Below are 24,203 nucleotides of genomic sequence, written 5' to 3' on the forward strand. Positions count from 1 at the left end.
AAGCTTTACCAGCAGTGTTTAAAGTTAAAAAACACTCTAACTTAGAAAAAATATTGTTTTTCTTTATAGTTTCTGAGGAGAAAAATTGTAAAAGTGTTTTTAAATTCAATACTTTTCTTTTTAGTAAGGCATATTTGATCAAATTCAAGCCTCAACTTCTTTCTGTCCCAGACAACTGAGGAACATTTGTGGAATAGTTGTGTTAAATGTGCATTTATTCACCAGTGTATAACAAATTACACTCTGAAAATAAAAACCACAGAGAAAGCAGGGGTGTGTTTTGGTTGAGGAGCTGTTAGGTACTTTGTGGGAACTTTGAAGTCGTACAGTGGAAACAGTGAAAGCTCAAGCCTGTGGTGTTTGCCGATGTTTGCTCTGCAGGATGGCCTCACCGATGGCGTCGACGTGGCGTCGTGGGAGGAGCAGACGTTCCTGTCCCACGGGGCGCTGCTGGCCAAGAGCTGTCAAGCTGCCATGCAGCTCGCCAAACATGACAAGGAGGCCCAAAGAGTGGCCTACATGTACGGCAAACACCTGTCACTGGGCCATAAGGTAAGTCTGATCCAAGTCTCCCACCAAATACCAGCACAGTTGTTTGACTTGAGCTGTTTAAAGTAATTTCAGTTCAATTTAAAATGCTGAGTCACAGAAAGGACACACTAATGTTTTTTTGTTTTTTTTTAGAGTTGGATTTTGTCTTTGCTTTTCCACTGACTTAAGTATTTCTCCTTAAATATCCGCAAAAAACCTCATTACTAAAAAGTAGATAAAGAGAGCCAAATCAAACAAATTTTTCTTGTGAAAAAGAAGTTTATGTTTCTCTATATTTCTAAAAAGATCCAAGTAGTCTTGGACAACAGTTCTTCAGGTTTTCTGAAAGACTTTCAAAGCTTTTCATTGGACATTTTCAGTCTAATTGTTAGAAAAGACAAAGTATTTGTCCTCATTTCTTTAGTTTTATCAACATGATCAAGATTCCAGATTTTTTTTATTCTCATTTAAACACCACTCTAAAGAAGCCATGCAAAACAAATTACTTTGCAATGCATCATAGGTAAAACCAGCAACATAAACATAAAATGCCAAACAGAGTCTGTGGCAATTAAAACAAATTACACAGAGTTTAAATTTAGCTTAATAATAAAATCAGTAAATAGGACTAAAAAAAATATCCATTAAAAACCTAAAATAAAAACCATAAAATATGAAAAAGACATAAGGTGTGACAAGAAATGGTGGCATAGTTTACAAATAACTGTTGGCTGTAAAACTTGTGGTGTGTTGTTTCCCTGGGGAAAAAAGAAAAAAATTGAGGAAACAGGACAAGAGGAGGAAAAGTGTCAGGAAAAAAAACGTCTACAGCAGATGAACAGGATCTGAAGCGATCTGAAGAAAAAGGAACAAACCCAGCAAAGGTCTGACCCAGAACCTTCAGCTGATCCATCTACTGTTAGCTGAAGCCTGATCAGAAATACTCTCCATGGAAAAGTGGCTATCAAGAAGCCTTTAAGGAAGAAAGGAGAAAAAAAAGGCTGAGCAATGCCAAATGACACTAGGAGTTGATTGAAAATCTTCTGCTCCTTCTCTTTAGTAACAGTGTCAGGAGATATTTCTACTTCTTGTCACTCCTCTGCAGCTTTTTTCCTCTGGTGGAAAAGCATGTTGTGTAAAGAAAATCCATAAGTACTGCAGGTCAAAGTAAGATATCGATCACATCAGCTCTCCAAGTAAAATCGGAGCTACAACCAGCAGATATTCCAGCATTCTCAGGGAGAGAGGGCTCCCCCTGCTTGGCACATCCCCACTTTTTAAAACAGAAACATTTCAGAAAAGTAAATATCCATATTTGGGTCAGTGTCATACAAAAAATCTAGATAAGTTTCCTAAAGTTAAATTAAGTCTTTTTCTGTACCGAAATTTTGTCCCTTTTGACTGTTGTACTTTGTATTTTTCTGCTGTGATCAAATGAAATCAAAGTAAAGGAATAAAGCTGCACCAGACAGCCCACTGATCTACATGTAGCAGCAGTGTTTGACTTTGTGGGGTGATTTGCTCTGTTTTATTTTGAAGTAGTGATCCTTTTATCAAAATGCTTTAAACTAAAGCTGATTTGTGACTAAAGAAAATAATGTTGGGAGTGGGACAGAGTGGCGTGTTTGTACAAAAAAAGTGCAAAATGAAATAAAGAACAAGGGTAAAGATGTGGAATTAGGAAGAGACTTGGTTTGTTTTGAACTATTCTGTCATTTGGATGCAATTCTATTGGCTATATGCTTAAACTTCTTTTTTATTTAGGTTTGGAGGTTTTATCTGTATCTACCTGGTATTAGTGAAGTCATTCATAATGACCCACTCACAGTGCTGCAGTTTTACGTCCTCCCCTGCCGAGGCTCCCTGCAGCTGGCTGTCTGTAGACCCTAGCAGCTCAGCATGGGAGGAGGCAGAAATGAGGTCTTTGAAGGAGATGTGTCCTCATCAGTTCAGTTGTGTCTTTCACCAAACCGTTCACCTCGCTGCTCATTAGCAGGATCCCTCTTTGACTGCAGAACGTGGCCTCAACCATTCTCACCACTGGGTGTGTTTAATTGGTAACCTGGTAGTTACAGAGAAGAAACTCTGTGCCACTCCTCATGTGTTCTCCCTTTCTGCAGATGAACTCTGACCTGCAGCCGTTTGTGAAAAGCGGGATGGGTGAGCCAACGTCGTTCAGTTTGAGCGCCGCCCCGGTGGTTTTTCACCGTCAGATCATTGGCAAGGAGAGGTGGCATCAGCTGCTGCAGCAGGTACATTTCTTAAAGTCTGTCACTGTGTTGGTTTTAACAGCATGCGTCTGGTACTGCTGATTCTTGCCATCTCACACTTACAGATTAGACTCGGTAAGACATGTCAGCTCTTGTGTGAGCAGGTTTATTTAATCAGTATCAAAGAGCTGTGACATGTTAACACAGTCTAAACAGAGAATTCAGAAGTAATTTGACAATATTGCTAATTACACTGCCCATACAAAAAGAAAGTTACCGTCTGGATTTAATGAAACAAATAAGGAAGAGGCTCCCAACTGATCATTACTGCATGGATTATTATTTTTTTAGCTGGCAACAAGTGTTTTAACCACTTATCAGTTTGTTAGGCAGCTTAAATATTAAAGCAATGACTGTGGAGCAATGGTCTGATGAGTCCAGATTTACCCTGTTCCAGAATGATGGGAGCAAGAGGGGAAGAAGAGAGGCAGATGAATTGATGCAGCCATCGTGCCTAATGGCAACTGTACAAGCATGTGGGGGCCGTCTATGATCTGGGGTTGCTACAGTTGGTCAGGTCTAGTTCAGCAACATTATGTGCTCAAAGAACGACGTCAGCTGAAACCTGAAAATACTGAATGAGCAGGTTATTCCATCTTCCCTGATGGCATGGGCATATTCCAAGATGACAATGTCAGGATTCACTAGGTTCAAATTGTGAAAGAATGGTTCACAGAGCATGAGACACCATTTTCACATGTGGATTGACCACCACAGAGTCCAGACCCGAACCCCATTGCGAATCTTTGGGATGTGCTGGAGAAGGCTTTTCACAGTGGTCAGGCTCTCCCATCATCAATACAAGATCTTGGTGAAAAATTAATGCACCACTGGACAGAAACTAATGTTGTGGCATGGCAGAGGTTTATTGAAATGATGCCAGTCTAACGACACATTAGAGTGTGCGACTTTAATTTTGTTTTGAATGGGCAGTGTATGTCCAGGTCTGTCAAGGATCAAGCAGGGGAAAAACTTAAAGGTTAAATCAGTTAGTCTCTAAATACGATGAGTCAAGTGGTCACTAAGCAGGTGAAGAACATAAATGTAAGGTTTAAAAGACAAATGGTGCCTAATAAATCATTGCATGTGGATGACCAAAGAAAGATCTGTTCAGTGAAGAAACTTATGAGTTGATTGTTGCAGAATTCAGCACAAGAATCGGCATCAAAAAAAGTCCTAACTTACAAAGACACCTGTCTGGTTGTGGAGCAAAACTTCTACAAACTGATAAAAAATTCACATTTTATTGGCAGAATTAAATCTAGTCATGTTTTCATTACCTGAGAACAAACTTCTAAAGATGACCCTCCTTATATGTTACTACAGTAGCCCAAAGGGGACAAACACCAGCTCTACAACAGGTTTTTCCTGTTGCTGTGTTTAGGTATTTTCACTCATTTGTGCTGCTTTATTTCTTTTTCTTCTTAAATGTTTGCCCTCAGATGGTTAAATGTTTTCTTTATTTTTACATTGAAAAAAGTTTTGGTTTCCGTATTCCTCCATGTTTTTCTTTTATCTGATCTGAGTTTGAGGAAAATGATATTTTCATGACAAAAACAGAAGGTTCTAAAATGAACAAATTGATTCTGTCTTTGTTTATGTTTATTACAAATCATTATTGTATTTGGAAACTAGATCACTGAAGACAGTTTCATCTGTCCGTGTACTGGATGTTGTTGGTGGATAGAATGACAAATTCTACTGAGTGCCCCTGAAGATCATTGTGGACCATGATGTTAACATAATACTAAAAAACAGGATAATTTAGCTGAAAATTACTGTTTTTCTGTCTTGTTATTAAGGCAAAAACTTTGAGGAATCAGCTGGATTACTCAAAGGTAAGCTCAAATTTTCTCAACTGAGTTCATGCCTTAATTGTGTAAGATTAATTTATAATATCACACAAATCTAACTTTCAGCAGGCTCTGTTGCTTTTCTTCTACCACTTTGTCTTTGCCGTATTTCTCTTTTTTCACCTCTTTGCAGCCTGGCATTGCATCCGTCAGAAAGAAACAGGATGTGTTTTCTCTGTAACCTGTATCAAAGTTGTGAAATGAGCTTTCCAAAGTCAATGTGTGAGGCAAGAAGGGGACCGATCACAAAGACACTGAAGTTACAGAGGAGGGGTCTGGCAGTGTCGGGATGCGTTGGGGGGGGTTATCTGGTCCCGTCTGAAACCAGAGCTGGAAGGATTAGTTACCGAAGCCTATTTGTGGAGGAGACACTGAGGCTCTGAGACAGTGGTATTGTGAGAGAATCTCCTTCAGCCAAAAAGGGAGACAAGTTTTTAAGGGGAAGGAGAGGTGAGGGGACACGAGGAAGAAACTTTGCTGTGATGCCACATAATTAGAGTATTTTTCCACAGATCCTCTTGATTAACCATCTCATAAGAGAAAAAGGGAATTTCAAGGATGTTTCCATGTGAACATGGTGGAACCAAGACTTTGGTAGTTTAGTTGTGCCGTCCTTTTAATGCCTTGTGTTATGTGATGTTAATAGAAGAAGTCACATAAAATCTTATCAGAATATTTTATTGATCTTAAGCCCTTTTATAACAGAAACAGCTCAACTGCAAAGATGTCTGGAAGCTCAGTTCATTAAGCAGCCGAATGGAGGCTGAAAGTATCTGTCCCTTTACAGCATGAACCCTTCTCTATACCCACTGTCCTGTCTCTCTTTGCTGTCTAATAAAGGCTGGGTCTCCGTTAAACACATCGTTGAATCAGCTCTTTAGCTGCCTTTTCAGGAATTTACAGTTCTGTGTAAAAGTCTTGAACCACCCCATAGTTTCTATATATTTTGTTTCCAAAGAGTCAGACGTTCTTGTAATCTTTTTAAGTGGTCTGATGTGATTCTTTAGGTTTTCTGTTTGCTTTTTCACTCATTTTCAGTCCAGTCGTTGCTAAAGGTCATTCAAGCATAAAAATCTAACTTAGGAGATGGACCAATGTTATATGGACACATAACAGACAACTTGGCAAAGAAACAATTTTAAATGGGATCTTTAGGCTCTATTTTACTTGCAGCCTGTCACAAAGACACATAATTTGTTCCCATTTCTTTAGTTGCATGCATGACAAATGTCAAAGATAACACAATTTGACAGACTGAAAATAGTATTTTAGCAGCAATAAGGTAATTCCCAGAGAGCTAGTATCTGAAAAGTTGGCATATGACAGCATAGTGTACAGTCTGTCCTCAAAACATCTGAGGAAAAGTGGAGGACAAAAAAAGAAGGATGAGGACTGAGGTATGCTAAATGACACAAGAACTGGTCTGAAAATCAGGTCTGATGGTTTGATGAATCCTCCCAGAGCCCGGACTTGAGGAAGAATAAAGCTGCTCAGACCACATATTGGTTTTCAAACTGCACAAAGTCTGTTTTTACCTGATATGGTATATATGTTTGCTCTTTCCCTCTTGGATAAATAAAAGTATTTTTCGTGTTTGCACATAGTTTTAATGAATCCTGGCACCCCTTCTGTCTTTTCCTGGTAATATTTTAAACGGTGGCTCAAGACTTTGCACTGTACTGTACATTTTTTGTCTGTCCTCAATTATTTTAGAGCACATGGAAGTAAAGCTTTTAGAAACTACAGTGAAGACGAGTAGAAAGCGAATATGTACTGGAGCATTTACATATCTTTGCAGCATGGCTTCAGACAACTTCAGCTTTATGCAAATTCTGCAGAGTTAGCCTGTGAAATCTTTGAAAAGTAAATTCTGGCATTTCATTGTCATTGTTTGGAGGAAAAAAGCTCAAACACAAACTCCTCTTTGTTTTTAGAAAGTTATGTTGGGCAGCTGCCTCTGTTATCACATCTAGACTGTTGTCTTCCAGGAACAACCTCCCTGCTTCATATTTCTAAATGAAACTTCAGTCGACATCTTTTTCATGATGTTGTCAACCATTCAACAGCAATCAGAGCCCACCAGTTAAAAACAGGATTATTTGATGGATGATTGCCCATTTATTTCAAATTGTAGCTATTGAGTGGTTCCTGCTCGTGCGGCTGTTGCTCGGTATTGGTTCTTCTGTACAGATTTTTGATCCTTTCGATATTTTGCACCAAAATTTAAGAAGGAAAAGACCGTAGAGGAAAGAAAAAATTGTGCAATTTTTCTTTAACTCCATTAAACGACCTCAAGCGTTTACAGAAATTCATCTTTTTTATTGTTATGCTTTACCATCACTGCCAACCACCACCACAAAAAAAGAAAAAAAAAGAAAACAACCATTCTTTCAGCTAAAACCAAAATCTTCTGTCAGTTTTCTCTTTTAGTGAGATCAAAATTCACTAAGGTGTTTTAAGGCTGAAAACAGATTAATTAGCTTGCACAATGTAAATAAAATAATGTAAAGCTTGCCTAAGTATAACAAACAGGGAGGATGGAGGATGTTAAGAGATCAGTGAGCATGAAGTTGAGGCAGAAAAAACAAGGTTAAGAGATCCGTTTGGGTGCAGTGCGTGAGAATAAATAATGTTTTTTTTCTTCAAAGAAGGAAGGCCTGCAGGGCTTTCCACCTCCAGAATTCATGAGGCCAATTGCCCTCAGCAAAAAGATGTTGCAGCACAGCAGCAGGAACGCTCTTAAACTTACTGAGTCTGTAAACTTAAAGCTGCTGTTTGGGCTGATTTGACTTGATGTCTTTCTCATTGTCATGTTTGAAATGATGGGATGTTGCGTGTCTTGTATAAAGCCCATGTCTAGATTTAACATTTCTTATAACTGGAATTCAAATACTGAAGCACAAAGGACAGCCTGCACGAAAAGTCATTGCACGCAGAACTTTTATCCTTACTGTTCCTTACCTGGATTCTAGAAAAAAGTGGTAGTGCACCCGTCCTGTGATCTGGTGCCATCATTAGTAAACTGGGAAGACGGAAAAGCTACGAGTTCCACCTGCAAAGCCAAATTTTTAATGTAAAACTCGGTGAAAATTTAAGACATCACCTTGTAGTTAAATGTGGAACGCTGCCTTCAGTGCACCGAGGGCAGCATCTAAACAGACATGTCACCCAGTGTTCTTAGTTTTTTGGGGTTTTTTTTTGTTTGTTTGTTTGTTTTTTGTGTGTACTTAAAAGAAAAGCATTGCTTCTTCCAGTTTTCAACCTGAACTTTAAGAGTAAGCTAAGTTACTCCGGCTCCCAACAGTTTATTATGTTGACAGCTGGATGGTAGCAGCACTGACACAAACATGACAACCTAATGCATGTTTTCATCCTTCCACAGCTTTTGGCAGCAGTTAAGTCGGAGAAAGGCGTGAGCTCAGCAGTGGACTTGTGCTGTTACCATAGCAACAAGGCGCTGGAGGCCATCCAGGCTTTCCCCTCCTCTGAGGCTCGATCCGCCTTGGAGAACATCGCCTCCGCCATCACAAAATTTTAACCTGGACTCACACAGACACACACTCCACCGTGCAGCCTGGAGACTTCAGGAGTACGAAAGACACTTGACAGATGGATAGACTTATTTTGATCCAGATGCTGGCTAATGTCTGGAGAAACTGTGGAGGATAGAGTGCAGCAGAAATGCAATATCTAAAGATGGTTGTCACTAAATAAAAACACATTTCTTCATCATGGTGCCATACATTTTGTCAGCTGTGATACTTTTTCTCTCCTGCACGGAGAAAATATCATGCCAAGCTGCATTTTAAAACCCCACAGTTTATTGTTACCTTGCTTATCAGCAAAGCCACATACCAGGCAGAACATAATTTAAGATGTTTTGAAGGATTATTATTGTCATCTGGAAAATGTGCCATGAGTGGTAAACGATTCACCAAGCAGCACTTATTCTCAGAAAATTTCCCTTTCTGAGGGAGCAGCTCATCCTGCCTGTTAATGCAGAGATCATCCTGGAAATCATAGCCGCTGGATGTTGTGGCTGTTTGCCAATGGAAGAGCTGCACTAAACCAGTTGTAAAATGTCTCAAAGTCATGTTCTACCAGGTGTGTGTTGCTGCTGATAAGCACAGCTGCAAAAACTGAGTTTAGAATAGAGTTGGGTGTGATTCTCTCTCTACAGAAGGGGGGGGGACGGACATGAATCAGAAGTAATGTCATTGATGTTTCCTTATTATGTCTGTCCCCATGCCTGTGTGTGTGATCCAAGTCAACCCAGGGGCGGGGAAAGGTCACCCAGCCTCTCCCCTTGGCCCAGCCAGCGAGCACATTGAAGCTCCGCCAAGCAGTAATTATTAATGAAGAGACCTGAGCAAATGGACAGGAAATGCAGAGGTATTGATTGGGCCGGCTGCCCTGCTCTAAGCCGTACAGGCTGGCGCCAGCCTGGTGGCCTGTGGTTTCCCAGGCTGCTGTCTGCAGAGGAGGGGGGGCACAGCGAAGGTGTGAAACCAGGCCACCGCTGGCAGCTGTCTGTCACATCCAGGCTACACCTGAAGGACAGAGCGCTGGAGACAGGACAGTCAGAAACAACACTGAGGGTGCACAGCAAGATTTTTCTGCCTTTAACATCATTCCAAAACACAAACAGTACTATCCAAAAATCTCCATCCACCACTCATTTGTAGTCGCAGGAAAACAGAAAATGGTGCAGTGCATTTTATCCTTGTTTAAAAGCGTCAAACATAAGTAGAAGTACAGTAAATTAGGAAAAAAACAGTTTGTAAAATTGTAACAAGCTTGAAAGTCAATGTCTTATCTGAACAATTTGCACCCTCTTAGACGAGGCTAACTTCTTGAAGTAGTCTTCAGGAAATAGTTCTCCAGGCTTCTAGAAGGACTTTCCAAACCTGTTGAATGTTTCTGCCTTTTGTTCCGTTCTGTGCTCAGATGATCCCACATTGCTTCAATAACATTAAGGTCCGGGTTCTTGGGAGGATTCATTGCTCCATCTGACCCGTTGCTACTGATTTTTAGTCTAGTTATTGTCTTTTCTCCCTGTTTCCCTTCCTTAAGAATGGCTGCTGGTTAGGGTTAAGTGAGCAGTAACTGGAAAAGCTGAGTGTCCAGATGACTCTCTAGGGTCTTTGTCATTTGGACATTATTTACAGGTACGGCTGTAAATAAATTGTTTTTTGTTTGTTTTTGGCCCAGTAGGTTGGAGACTACAGCTCAAGACTACTTTAAAAGATTACAAGGAAGTTTACCTCTTTTGAAGCAAAATATAAGAAGTGAGGGGTTGATAGAGGTTTTTAATAAACATGTTAAAAACTTAAATTTGATGAAAACATGGCTCAGAAAAGATGGGACAGGAGCTTGTTTACCACTCTGCTGCTTCATGTCTTCTTTTAACAACTCTGGAAACATTTAGAGACCAGCTACAAGTGAAATATTGTCCTTCTTGTTTGATATACGATTTCAGCTGCTCAGCAGTTCAGGTCCTTTTTGTCATTTTTCCCATCTGATAATGTTCGAATGTTTTCAGTAGGTGACAGATTTGGCTTGCAGTGGGGAAAGTTTAGCATCTGGACTCTTTTTTTTTTTTTTTTACTAAAGACTGGCTTTTGTAGTGAGTATTCATGCCAGGTCTCCTCTCAATTTCAGGTTGCAGTATTTGTAATTTTCACAACTTTTCTTAAATTCTGATTGGTGAAATCAAAAGACAGTTTTTTTTTTTTTAAATGCAGGGATTAATTGTGTTCGCCTTCAAGGATTTTCTAAAGTGTCTCTAAGCCCATGTAGTGCAGCCTGCATAAAGGAAATTCTCTTTTGGCTTTCAGTTTTCTCACTTGCAGAGATGTCTTTGTAATTTCTTGTAAACAATTTGCCCACGCAGTTTTTTTTCCATGATGCTGAACTCATCCCCATCTGTACGTCTGAAACAATCAGCCTCTTTTTATGTCAGTTACCTGCTGCCAATGACCATAATTATTTTGGAGATATTCCATAAGCATTACAAACATCTCAAGTTTTTAAATACATGTTGGAGGGATCTAATTATAATCGGCTGATTATTTGTTTCCGAAACAGAATAAAAAAATTTCTCATCATCTACAGTTGAGTTGACACGGAGACTAAACTTGTCTGGAAACAAAAGATCAGCTTTTTGAATTTCCACAGCTTATGTTCAACATGTTCATCCTGCTGGGTGCTCTTCCTGTTTGTAAATTTTCTAAACTTTTAGCAGCTATTCCCTGGCAGCACACTTCCTAAACTACTCGATCCACCCGGAGAATTGAGCGTGATGAATTTGGTGAGCCTCTGACTTTTCCTTTTAGCTTCACCATTGGGTCAAAGTTTCCACTTTTTTTCCCAAAGATGAATTGCACATTAACATCCACTTGACAGACCAGCTTAAAATTTAGCCCAGAGGGTTCTCAGATGAGCTGTCCCAGTTGCTTAAAAATTAACTGAGATGTTTCAGCTGTTGGGTGGATTTCCATGTAAACTGGATGAAATATAGCAACTGCCTCTCTATACAGTCACCATTATCCAGTCAAGATTAGTATTTGACAAAAAATGGTCAGTATGATTAAATGATTGCACTAAACAATCTGTTTAATGCAATTTAATACATTTAGGCTTTCAGACAGTAAAAGAGATTTTAAAAAATAATCTAATTTGTTACAACTAAATTTATTAGTTTTAATCAAACCATCATTTTCACTTCAGTCTAACTTAATGTGCTCACTTTGTAATAAACTTAGTGTTAATAAGTACCAAGTGCATTTGTTCCCTATATACAGTTAATTGAAACACTGTAATTTTATTACATATAATTTTACTAAGTTCTTTCAAGTCAAGTGAGAGTGACAGTTTCTACACTGTAAAAGAAAATAGTTGAACCAACTTAAATGAATTACTTCAATTGATAACATGAAGTTTATCCAAGTTTAATTGTTAAGTTCATTCTCAAATCATTTCGTTTTTCTCAAATAAAGAATCTGAATCACTGACTTAGTTTTATGCAAAGTTGCCTTAAACCATTCAAGTTATTCCAAATAAAATATTTGATAAAGGTAGTTTAAAATTCTTGTTGTACTTGATAAAAATTGTGTAAAATAAAGTATTTTAATTCTATAATTTTACATGTTTTTTAGATTCTAAAATGTGAGTTAAGCAGCAGGAAGTACTGAGACCAAAAAACAACAATAATGTTGGTCTACGGATTTATTTCTGCTGCTAGGTTAAATCAAATGCGAGTACTCGAGGTGGTTGTTTGTGTCTCTCCATGCACCACAATCCACACTCATAGTGATAACTTTTTTTAGGGATTTTTGGGGCTTGATGGCCTTTATTTGACAGTAGGTCAACAGGAAAGTGGGGCAGGGATAGTGGGGAGCAACATCCAGGCTGGGACTCAAACCTGGGCTGGCTGCACTGAGGAGCTGTCGCCTCTGTACATACGGCGGCTTCAACATTCAAACAGAGCAGAATATTCCAGCAGCTTTTTCTAAATGTAAACGTAACACAGGCAGTAAAATGCAAACAGTAACCCCAGTTTTTAGGGTAACAATCATTAATGGTTAAATTCCTTCTGAATATGAATTTCCCATGAGCCTTTGCAGTCTTCGCACAACGTGAATCTTTTAAGTTGACTTTACATTGAACTAAATCAGAATTTTATTAGAAAGAAGACAAATTATCTGAGTAAATCTGACTGTCGGGTCAAACCAACATAGTAAATTAAACTGGATAAACTTTATTTAATCACTGGTTACAAAGCAATTCATTTACGTCTGTTCAGATATTCTCTTCATTTCAAATTAAATCAGTCAACAAAACTAATTTATTATCACTAACCAAAATAATTAAGTGGTACTCATAGAAAAAAGTGCTTTAGATCCAAATATTTTTAAGAGTATAGCAAGCTCTGTCTTCTTCTTCACTTGTATGAAGTGTGGTGGATGACAGGACCCAGCCCAGAGCGATCTTTGTCCAGACTCTTTCTATCCACTTGTTCCACATGAAATAATCTTTTAAATGGTAAATACATTATACATCCCATTCACCCACTCATTCACACACTGATAGCAAAGCTACCATGCAAAACTTTGCATCACAACTTTTCAATTTAAGTTGCACCTTGTGAGGAAAACAGTAATTTAGTCCTGCCTCATCTGTAAAGCAAAAAAAAGGAGATAAAGGCTACAAAGAGCCATCACTTGAGTAACTGTCTTTAAAGTCTCTTGTTTATGTGCTATATTTAATTATAAGATCTCAAATGTCATAAAGTAATTGTATGAAAACAAAGGGAAGAGCTTTAATGGTGGAGGATGAAGGGGAAAAGTGGCTGTGAGGATGAGGAGGAGACGGAGGTGGATGACAGGGAAGAAGATGTAAAGGAAGAAGGTGAACTATTTCAAAAACAAGCTCCTGTCTGTTGCTGGGTTGTACATCCACTTCCTCTGGTGTAAGCTTCTGTTTTGGTTTACTCCGTACAGCGAGGTGCTCCGTGGGCCAGGGAGAGCCTCGGGCTCCTCATGAAATATTAATCCTTGCCGTGAGGAGACATGAGGAAAGTTACATGGAACATTAAAAGGACCAAACATGGAGAAAAGGTTGAGGCCCTGCCAGAATGACAAATATAGTTACCAAACAAAACTTTTTTAAGCAGATGAGGGCTGGTAAAACACATGAAACCGTTCCACAGAAGCTCCCAGCAGAAACACACCAAGCGCTGCTGAAGAGGAATTTTTTTGTCTTCAGCTTCAAGAGAAAACCAGAGTTCTTGCAGTTGTGAAGCTAAATGTTTAATGCAGAACAGAAATCATAGCTTTTTTTTCTTCTCTGACAACATTCTACTGCCAGAATTAATCTATTTGATATCTCCCATGAAGCTCAAATTAAGAGCAGAATGAGGAAGGAGAGAGGTTTGTCAGTTTTATATGCTGCGCTGCAGAAACCCGACTCTGTGTTTGCTTACAGTTTCCAGTTAGAGAGTCTTGGGTATCATGAAAGCAAGAGTTGGCGAAGCTATAAGTTTACATCCAAAACATGAAGCGGGGAACAGTGGCCCTAGTGTGGCTGGCTGGCCCAGACGATGAGTGGTGTAATTACAGCAGGGTCCAGTGGAGAGAGTCAGTCAGCACAGTCCAACAGATTCCATTACACACACACTGACACACACATAAACACTGCTGTGGTGCCGAAGACGGAGCGGCTGTTTGCTCGAGAGTCAAGATTCAACTTTACCATTCAATCAAACACCACATGATTTGTTTCCATTGTGTTCTTTTTGGTTATTTTCTGTAATTATGTTGCCTGTAAAGCTCCTGAAGACACATTTTCACCAAAACTGAAACGGATAATAAAATTATTTTAGAAGAAAAAAAATAAACAATGTAGATAAACGCTGCTGTTCAAAATACAGCTTTTAGATAAAAGAATAAGATCATTCATTTACATTTTTACACCTTGAAACAGTTTTTTCAGGTTCCGTGTGGAGTTATTTATTAAGTGAAAGCTAACTTTAGAGAGGTTAAATCAAATTCAAACTTTCAATTACCTTCAACTGATTCACTACGCAAATTTATAGGTTGAAAAACATCGCTCACAAATGTTATATTTCTAGTTTTGCATATGGTGACAGATGCGTATCTTAATCCTCATTCTTTCTGTGAGTTTTGGTAGATTTCATGGATTTTGCCAAATATTGCTTGAAATACAATTTTGTGCAAATTAATCAACAGTTTAAAGTAGATACACAGTTAGTACTAATTCTTTACCTTTATAAGAAATATTCATGGATATCTGTGCAGTTTCAGGACAAAATTGTTTATTCTGACAGAAAAATTTGTTATGAAAATCTTAAACCAAAGAAATTGGTTTGTAATTAAATAAAAATGCCTAAAATCTGAGCGGTCCATAAACGGAGTGGAAAAAAGCTGCATCTCATCCGTTTTTGTTTTTTTTAATCCTGAAACATCCTGGAGCATCTAGCTTGTTGACCATTGTGTGCATTTGAAGAAGGTCTACTAAATCATTTCTTGCCAGTCCCTTTTAAATTTTAAAAGTGAGCTATTAAACCAAAAATCAATCCTAAAATGAACAGTCTGTGAACGAATGCTCAGACCTTCGTCATACCAGTACACAGCTTTTTCTGTGACATAAAAAAATAGATAAGGAAAATATAAATAAATATATTTATCGTTTTTGAGCAGTGACTTTTTAAAATTTAAGGGGAATCGTAATATTTTAACTTTTGATTGTTTATTTTCAAAACTTTACCTCTGATTAGTTTAAATGGAGCTTTTTAAATAAAGTTTGGTTTATTCATTCCTAGCTTGTCTGGCTACATGCAGATTTATAGATTCATGACAGTGAATTTTCAACATGAAAATCTTGGTCTTCTTTTTTCAAACAATTCTGTTTCTCACAACACACTGAATCACAGCCTGGCGTAACAGCTGTTTGCCAAATTACAAGAAAATAATAATCTTCTTTTCCAGCTTGATGTAGTCTATCTGTTTTCAGCCAGTCTTTAAACCAAGTGAAAGGTTGTTGGTTCTTCTGTAATAAATAAAAGAATAAATCTGCAGCCCCTGTGACCCTGTTAGGAATCCGGCTGAATGTAAAATGACTGAGTGAAGATGAGTGTGGAGGGATGTTAGAATCTCCATTTGTCTTCCTCTGAATGGCCTATCAGTAAACAGCTGCTAACATCATCATATACCTGACAGTGATGGATGAAAGTCATTCTCCTGAGATGGGAACAGTATGGGTGATTGGCCTCTTCGACATAGATGAGCATATTGGCCAAAAATGACACTTTAACGAGCTCTTCCTTGTGTTAAGTGCTGCACGCCGGCCCCTTGTTGCAAGCCATCGCCTGGCTGACCCTGGGCCTCATTCCTACCCCCCTCCCTCTGTGCAGGGCCTGCTCGCTTCATTGGCTGACAGATCAGACTGCCATGGAGACAGCTCATTAGTCGAATAATGAGAGCCACACCAGCCACACGTTGTCTTGTTATATCATCTCTGAATCGACATGTTTGTGGCTGGAGACAGAACATTGGTTGCTACTGTGTGCATGAAACATCCAATGATTAGCACAGAATTATGGTTTGGGGAGGTCTTCAGTTCCTATGTGACTGACATCAGAGGGTTTCAAGCTCTGTTTAATGTTACCAACCTGTTACCAACCGAAAATGTCTCATGGAATAGGATGATGAACATTAATTTGTTTCCTGTCTCTAAATAATAATTTCCCTGAGGTACTTTCTGCTCCTACCACATACATGTTAGAAGGATTTCATAACAAACTTTGAAACTTATAATCTTTAAACTTTGTTTTTCATTATAATGATGCTAAATCTGATTAACATATTGTGCTGTAACTTGATTTCTAGCCCAAATAGATTAAGATAAAGAAAACTGATATTGTAACATCGCTGCAATATCAGTTTTTAGAATTTTATCAATATACAAGTATGCTTCATCTAAACATCTCCAAAATTACCTTTTTAAAGAACTTTTCTATTATATTTGCATGAAATAGTGTTACTAATTTCTCTCATGTCATGCCAAAAACAGATGATGTGATATGCAATATTAACAATAATAATAACTGTTTATATCCCTCTGATTGTCAAACACACAATCAAGAACCCTTTAGAAATGGGATTCACGTGCTGTTTCCGTTTTTGTCCACTTGAGGGCGCTATTGTCCATGTTTTCCCTCGTAATTCTGTCCGCACCACCTCTTCTACCAGCTTTAAAGAGTCAAAAGATCTGCAAAGGATCAAAAAGATTAACTTTAACTTTGATTGATGGTTGTGACCATCCATCTTCCTTTGGATGTTATTCCAGAGATTTTCTGTAGGGTTTATAGCTGGAGATTGAGCTGATCATGAAAGGTTCTTAATGTGGGGATCCATTCCCCTGGTTGTGTGGCATTGAGCATTGCACTGCTGGAAACCCTTGGATTTGCAGAATAGTCTTAGCAGAAGGAAGCAAATGTTTTTTGTTTTTTAAGGATAACCTTATATGTGGTTTTAGCAATGCTCAAAACACATCTGCCCAACCTCAGCCTTGCTGAAGCACCCCCAGGTCATCCCTGATCCTCCTTCATATTTAACAGTTTGTATGAGGCACTGTGGGTTGTAGGTCTCTCCGGGTCTCTGTCTAACTAGGTCTAACCCAACTTGGTGTTTAGCTAGGCTGAAAATTGGACCAATCAGAAAAGATTACCTTACTCCAGTTTTCTATAGTCCACTTCATGTGGTCTTTTTCAAGCCTCGCCTTGACTATTCTTTAATTTTGATTAAAGTTTTTTCTGGCTTTGCACAACTTCAGGCCTGTAGGAGCCTGTTTCCAACTGTTCTTGCCCTGCACCTCACCCCAGTCTCAGTGTGTCACGTGTTTGAAGGTCACTTGATGTCAACCTACAGTCCTTAAGTGATGTGCTTGTGGTCATCCATTTCAGTGCTAAATTGTTTTCACCCTGTTTTATTTTATATTTACTTAATTATTTATTATTATTATTATTATTATTATTATTTTATTTATTTATTATTTTTTTCCTTAGACCATAAAATAATCTCATATGAGTTAAGTGGACCATGGGTGCAGTTTATTTTACTGCCCTTTCTCCGGAGCTGTGCGGAAGTGACACAGCAGGCGCGCGCCCCGTCACGTCACGCGAGACAGTTCTGAAGCCGAGCGAGAAAAAAGAAAAACATCAACAATAAGACAGCATTTCCCTCCAAATTAACTACCGTGACAGTCCACAGACATGTCCAGCGCTTCCCTAACGGTCCTGGAGGACGGCATGGACCCGTAGAGGTGAGCTCTAATCACCGGTCACGCGGGTTTACCGTTAATTTACCAACAGTCAGGAGGAGGAGGAGGGGGTTGTCCACGCAAACATGGTCGCGTCATTAAAATAACATACAAATGTGGCCGTAATAAAGTCGTGTGTATTTGACAGTGACGGCGACGTGAAGTGCTAACGTGACAGGTTTGTTTCAGTTTGTTAAGAGTCGCATTCGGCTGGTTCGGTTGTGTTTTGGTTCAAGGGTTCATGGGCGGAAGAATGAGGAAGTAGGTGGTAGTAAAAGCTGGAGGGGAGGTAGGAGGGGACTCGGCGTATTCTGGCATGCATAACGGAATGGCCTGAATTTTTTTACTTAATTTGTTTTGCAGGAGAAAATAAGTTATAGGAATGGCAGACTTATTCAGTCAGTTTTGACGAACTTGTTGGAGCAGAAACGGAAAATGTGTTCAGGCTACAAGCCTGCAGCTGGTCACGTGGTGTTTGGTTTAATGATGTTGGTTTTGACCGAAAGTAAAACTCTTTAGATCATCGCAGAGTTTAAACGGGCCATGAAACTGTAAACCCATGTCATCCACTCTCATATACATTAGGGAGTGTATATTTATTGATCCAGTATTATAGCACCGACTTTGCTGTTTATTTTATCTTCAATATAGAAGGTGTTTTTGTTTTGTTTCTTTGTTTTTATCCAAGCATGACAGCTAACCAGTATGTTTTATAATTAAATAATCAACTGATTGCTATCACTGTAGCAATAGGATTTTGGCTTTGAAATGTCAACAAATAATTTAAAACTTCCCGGGTGGGGGTGCCTCCTGGTAAAATCTGTGTAAAATATTAGAGTTGCATGGTCACAAATTACTATGGGATGGAAATAAGAATTTATTTGTGTGGGCAGGGGTTACTGATGCACGTAAGACTAAACAGCTTGGACAGCAGCACACCCCATGTCTACATCTTGTTTGTTTTTTAAACTGTGCAATATTTGCAGTATAACAATTAATTATTCTTACAATAACCTCAAAAAGATATTGGAATGTCATTGTAATTCTTTCAAAGATTAAAATGAAATAAATAATATATATCCATGCTTTGTACATAACAATAGTTTCATGGTAAAGAATTTGTAAATTATTGTAATAATTTCCTGTACATACTACCCATGCATTATGTTTAGTTATTTCTGCGTGTATAACTACCCCAAGGTCATGCAACAATACCTCATTCCAAAGCCTTAGTAGTATGTAGCTACAGAATAGCTTATTTCCCGTTATTAAGATGTAAAAAACACCCATTATGGGTAAGAAATGGTGTTAGCACCCACAACACTTCGTTCAGTGCAGTCTGCAGCAGACAGTGTAACAGTAGCTAGTTGGGAAATATGTTGCTGGAAAAGTATTTGAATTGTTTGGTGACTTTAAGTACTTAAAACAAGACACTATACTCTCTAAAATCAGTTTTACATGCAATGTCTTTCTAACTTAAAAGGCTTGCTGTAATGAAGAGTACCATACTCACCACAAAGATGTAATGGAAGTATAGACATTTTTCACTCCTGCACACCAGTTCTGGAACTTTCTTGGCATTTTTAAGTGAAGCTGAATGTGTATATCCACATTAGGCAAATTATGATTATATTATATTTATAACTATATTTTATGCAGACTAATCTCCCTGTAAAAGATTCTGCTGATAATGGTTGCCGTTTTCTAGCTACCTTAAGAGATGGAATAGGAGAGAGAAAAAGGGACCTTACTGTACAAAATTTAAATGCACTGCTTAGGTATGACATCAGCAACATATTAGGATATACCTAAACCCGATACACTGCTTTTGCACCTATTGCCGTTCATTTTAACCATATTTTTACTCGCTGTAGCCAGACATGTGGTTATCTTGTGTAAGGACCGTTTGCCATGATGCACCATAGTAAAGATGGCCTCCATGTAAGTGGCTTCCTTGTAAAATTTCATGTTGCATGATAAAATCCTAATAACTAAAAATTCTATATGGCTTGACATCATCTTCACATTCTCTACAGAAATGAAAAATAATATGTTGGTTTTCTTACTGCTAAAATCTGCTGAAATATGCTTTAAATGGGAACATGCAAAGAAAGAAGATTAAAATATTTTTTGCAGGTGGAAAATCATCTTTTAAAAGTCTTTTCAGCTGTTATGATCACATTATGCATGCTGGTTTTAAAATATTTTCATGTTTGTTATTGATTTTTCTAGGCTATGAATTCCTGCGAGCATGGAGAAATTCCAGATGAAGCAATGCTTGAGAAAGGCAAGTCCCAACTTCTTATCTTTGCCGATTCTGCGGGAAATTTGTAGTGGTGTGTAGCAAGGAGGGAATCATGAATCTTGCATTATTTGCAGAACACAAGCATGTCCAGGACGTTAAGGAGGAAACAGAGGATTTTGCCATTTGCGAACAACCTCAAGGACATCAAGGAGGAACTCCTGGAGCTACAGAAGCCGGGAAAAGGTTGTCTGCAGAGATGGGTACTGACACACATCAGTCCACCAGCAGCAAGAGAGCCAGAGTCTCTAATGAGGTAAAATAAGACCAGGATGTATTCACAATTATGTCATGTCACACCATTTTTGTTTTCTAATGTATTCATTCTGTCTAGATGAGACGGCGCTTGATAGAGGAAAGCAGCAGACATGAACCTCTTTGCCTCACCACAACTGGAGAAAGGAGGGACTGTGTCCAGGAGAAATCCAGAGTCTCTTACAGAAAACCTCTTTTCAGCATCTCCCACAGGATCTCAGACAAGAGGAACACACCGAGTCTGGAGCAGCAGACTAATCATGACAGCTTGAATCAGCTCAACTTTAGCAGCATCCTTTCATCCAAGCTCCAAAGTCTGGAGCAAAACGGCCCCGTGGAGACTTCCTCCACCACAAACTCTTTGGCCCCCGCCTTGACAACAGATTCTACTCTTTATCCACTGATTGAGAAAATGTTTTTTATTCTCAATACACTGAATTCAAGCATGACTCAACTGCACAGTAAAGTGGACTTGTTAACCCTAGAAGTCATGCGAATAAAGAAGCAGATTAAACCAGCTGAGAAGGTGACTGAGTTCCAGCCTCCTCCCGAGTATTTGTTAACAAGCGAGGAATTGAATCAGCTGATGGAGCAGACATCCAACGCGGGGGAGCTCGGCTGTCGGTTGCTTGTGCATCTGTTCCCAGAACTGTTCAAAGCCAGAGAGTGCTCTCATGACTGCATGGCAAGCAAGAGAACTCTGGAGTCTTTACATCTGCAGCTGATCCGGAACTACGTCGAAGTTTGCTACCCCTCAGCTAAAACCAACAGCGTCTGGCAGGAAGAATGCCTCCTTCAGATCAATGACTTCTTTAATCGCTTCTGGGCGCAGAGGGACATGGAGAGTGCTCGGCTGCTCGGGAAGCAGTCCGTCACGGGCATGGGGATAAAAGCAGAGCATCCTCAAGCCTATTGTTTCATTAATGAGCAGGGTAAGGAAGAGCATATATCTCTAGACAACCAGCAGAGCAACCTAGCAGCATCAGACCAAGTGTTAAATACACAAAGCACAGAAGAGCTGGATGAGTTATCCTCTCCTGAGGACTTTGTTATCTTTCTGATGCACCGTCTCTTCCCTGAGGTTTTTGAAGAGGGGAAAATGCCTGAAGGCTCCAGCAGTTTTAGTAATGTGGGACAGCTAATTCTGGACTCTGATAAGATGGAAATTATAAAAAAGTATATGGAAGCAAATTTTCCTGAAGTACCCGAGGACAGCTGGCTGCAGGTGTGCATTCAGCATATGGAGGATGCACTCGAGGGTCCACACAGTAATGGCAACGAGAGTGAACCTGACAACATTAATGAAGAGGGCTACGACCTGGCCAGCCTTGCTGAAGAGGTTTCAATTATTAACGTTCCTGAAGTGAATGAATATGAAAGACCAAGTCGCAAGTCCAAAAAGTCACTCCTTACCCCAGTGGATTTTGACAATCTGGAGATTCCTCTACCAGATTTTACTTTTCCCCAGGAGTACCTCTTATCCAGGGATCAGCTGAGGAGCAACTATGAATGTAGCTTGTCGATTGGCAACTTTGCCTCTAGACTGCTGGTGCTTATGTTCCCTGAACTTTTTACCCACGAGAACACTAGAAAGCAATACAACTGCAGCGGTTCTCTTGGGAAGAAGCAGCTCGACCCTGTTAGGGTAAACCTTATCCGTCATTATGTTCAGTTAGTCTACCCTCGTGCCAAGAACGACAGAGTGTGGATGTTAGAGTTTGTGGGTAAACTTGATGAGAGGTGCAGGAGGCGTGACACGGAGCAGAGGAGATCCTACCTGCAGCAGCGTAAAGTTTATGGTCAAGAGCCAGAGCAGGACTTTATCTGCCAGATGAACCAGTTCAATCCAGAAAACATGAGAGAGGATCAGGATATTCCCTCTTTACCTCCTGAGAAAAGCAGCAAAGACTTCTGTAAAATTCCCCTCGACGAACTGACTGTTTCCAAACCTGACTTTCCAGTACCGTCTGTCTACCTGCTCTCAGACAGCGAGGTACGGGAGATCGTCCAGCAGAGTCTCTCTGTTGGGAACTTTGCCGCCCGCCTCCTGGTGCGCCTCTTCCCCGAGCTCTTCACGCAGGAGAATCTGCGGCTGCAGTACAACCATTCGGGCGCCTGCAATAAGAAGCAGCTCGATCCTGTCCGTCTGAGACTGATCCGTCACTATGTGGAAGCAGTGTATCCTGTGGATAAGATGGAAGAGGTCTGGCACTATGAATGTGTGCCAAGCATCGACGAACGCTGCCGGCGCCCTAATCGAAAAAAGTGTGACATTCTTAAAAAGGCCAAGAGGTCGAGCACTGTGTCTTAGAGTACTTATCAGTTAGTCAACACTTTGTTATAAAATAATTGCACAGTATATAAGCTGAAATTGCATCGTTGAACTTTTAAAACTGTCTTATGTAGGATGAAGCCAAGCTGTTATAAGTTTCTTCAGCACTATTCTTACTCATATTAAATCTTTTGGCCACAACAGCAGATGTTCTAGATCGGGGGTCTGCAACCTGCAGCTCCGAAGCTGCAAGTGGCTCTCTGGACTTTTCACAGGCTTTTTTTCTTCTTTAACATGATTTTCCAAAAATATCTAACCCTATCCCATAGATAGAAGAAAGTCTGTCTATGCTCTTTTTACAAATGTTTTGTTTTTTGTTCATTTTAAAACCTCAAAATAGAAATTAAAAATGTGGTTCTTCGAAAAATTACAACAAATTTCCTATAGTTGATATTAATCAAAAATTACAAGTCTTTTATCGAATGGTCTCATAACATTTGTGGCCCTAAACAAGTTTTGTTTATCTGGACTGAGGGAAAATTGGCTCTTTAGCTTGTAATGGTTGCAGACCCCTGTTCTAGTTTATGTAGTCTCATTGTTCAATGACAAAGTTAAACTGCTCCTATTTATAAGCCAAAACTGTCATAGCTTATCTAACATGTTTTGTTAGTAAATGTTGTAGCCTTAAAAACAATAACAAAGATAGTAGCTAACAGCATAGGTCGCATAATTTATCTGTTAATTTCTTTATTAATAGAAATTATTCACAGTGATGTGATATATTTCCAGTTACTGATGTAGCATTGTGCCACCACTGTTTTATTAACAATGTGCTTACAGGCGGGTCCATAAATATTTGGACAAGTAATTATTTGAAAGGTTTGTTCCTGTGTACATAAAAAAAAATGTCAAATGCAGCAGATCAAGTGTAGACTGTCAGCTTTAATTCAGGGAATGCTTTTGTTTTTTAATAGAACAATTCTATATTCGCACACTCTTTCCGACTTTGTCATTAGAAAAGCAGACCTTAGATATGGAAACTGAACAAAAAAAGAGATTTTTTTTTTTTATGCTTTGCTGCAGATGCCTTCAGTTGCTGCTTGTTGGCCTAGCTGCCTTCAGTTTAATCTTCTAATAATATGATTTCAGATGACTTATGATAATGATAATTCTGTTAAAAAAAAGAGAAAAGAAACAGCAGCATGGCTTGTTTCGTATTATCTTCTGGATTGTTATCATTTATTCAATACTACCCAAGCAGTCATATTTCAAATCAACACCCCAGCTGATGGGCTTGAGGACTGCTACTCCTTGATCCCTCAAAATAAACCTAATGGGGTCTATCTGTAGAGCAGTTGGTTGGATCTCCACCTCAATCATTCTGATTCTTGAACAATCATATTTAAGAACTCTCATCCTTGTTTTGATGCAGGCAAAGACTAATCCGGTTTCTCCAGTGATTTATATCTTTAGGTAAACCCTCTCTAATCATACTAATTTTAGATATCTTATGTACTTTTAACTGTTAATGAAAGATTTGTGATAAACCCCCAAGAATAAAAGCTGAAAGTTTACACTTCAACTTCGATTGGAAAAACCATGGTGTTCAAATAATTGCAAATATTTTCTTGTCACAATATTTATGGGATTGACTGTATGTTAAGCCTTCTTATAGAAGTATTATAAAGATAATTTAACATGACAATGGATCATGGTAACCTATTTCTAATAAAAACAGTTAAAGAGATGTGGTTACATGTTTCACTTGATTACAAACATGTTCCTGTTGTAGAGGCGTACCTGAAACAATACTGACTGCAGTTTACACACAGAGGAACAGGTGAATCTTAAAACTTATCAGCAGGCTCTGTATCTAACAA

At 39.0% G+C, this 24,203-nt stretch overlaps 2 protein-coding genes across 3 annotated transcripts in view; both read left to right on the forward strand.

Moving 5' to 3' along the window:
* Positions 1 to 8,383, forward strand: part of pdss2 (prenyl (decaprenyl) diphosphate synthase, subunit 2) — a 36,278-nt gene extending 27,895 nt beyond the window's left edge. The window contains exons 5-8 of the mRNA XM_041971320.1: positions 382 to 552; positions 2,652 to 2,783; positions 4,604 to 4,639; positions 8,037 to 8,383. Coding sequence (XP_041827254.1) covers positions 382 to 552; positions 2,652 to 2,783; positions 4,604 to 4,639; positions 8,037 to 8,192 — 495 coding nt within the window. The 3' untranslated portion in view covers positions 8,193 to 8,383. The remainder of the gene's footprint in view (positions 1 to 381; positions 553 to 2,651; positions 2,784 to 4,603; positions 4,640 to 8,036) is intronic.
* Positions 8,384 to 17,342: 8,959 nt separating this feature from the next.
* On the forward strand, positions 17,343 to 24,070 carry bend3 (BEN domain containing 3). 2 transcript variants are annotated; one of them, XM_041971302.1, is made up of 4 exons: positions 17,343 to 17,497; positions 19,727 to 19,781; positions 19,874 to 20,052; positions 20,131 to 24,070. In XM_041971302.1, the coding sequence occupies exons 2-4, from the start codon at positions 19,730 to 19,732 to the stop codon at positions 22,360 to 22,362; spliced, it is 2,463 nt and encodes an 820-aa protein (XP_041827236.1). In that variant the 5' UTR covers positions 17,343 to 17,497; positions 19,727 to 19,729; the 3' UTR covers positions 22,363 to 24,070. The 2 variants fall into 2 exon arrangements, with proteins under 2 accessions (XP_041827236.1, XP_041827237.1); XM_041971303.1 differs by lacking the exon at positions 17,343 to 17,497 and adding an exon at positions 17,601 to 17,755.
* The last annotated feature ends 133 nt before the right edge of the window (positions 24,071 to 24,203 follow it).

The sequence above is a fragment of the Melanotaenia boesemani genome, chromosome 20, assembly GCF_017639745.1.
Source record: "Melanotaenia boesemani isolate fMelBoe1 chromosome 20, fMelBoe1.pri, whole genome shotgun sequence".
Taxonomy (NCBI): Eukaryota; Metazoa; Chordata; class Actinopteri; order Atheriniformes; family Melanotaeniidae; genus Melanotaenia; species Melanotaenia boesemani.

What these genes read in the sequence shown, in the direction of transcription:
- bend3 (XM_041971302.1), top strand. Translation starts at nt 19,730, where the DNA reads ATGAATTCCTGCGAGCATGGAGAAATTCCAGATGAAGCAATGCTTGAG. An exon ending in TGAAGCAATGCTTGAGAAAG is followed by an intron (nt 19,782 to 19,873) that starts GCAAGTCCCAAC and finishes CATTATTTGCAG; the next exon opens with AACACAAGCATGTCCAGGAC. An exon ending in GAGCCAGAGTCTCTAATGAG is followed by an intron (nt 20,053 to 20,130) that starts GTAAAATAAGAC and finishes CATTCTGTCTAG; the next exon opens with ATGAGACGGCGCTTGATAGA.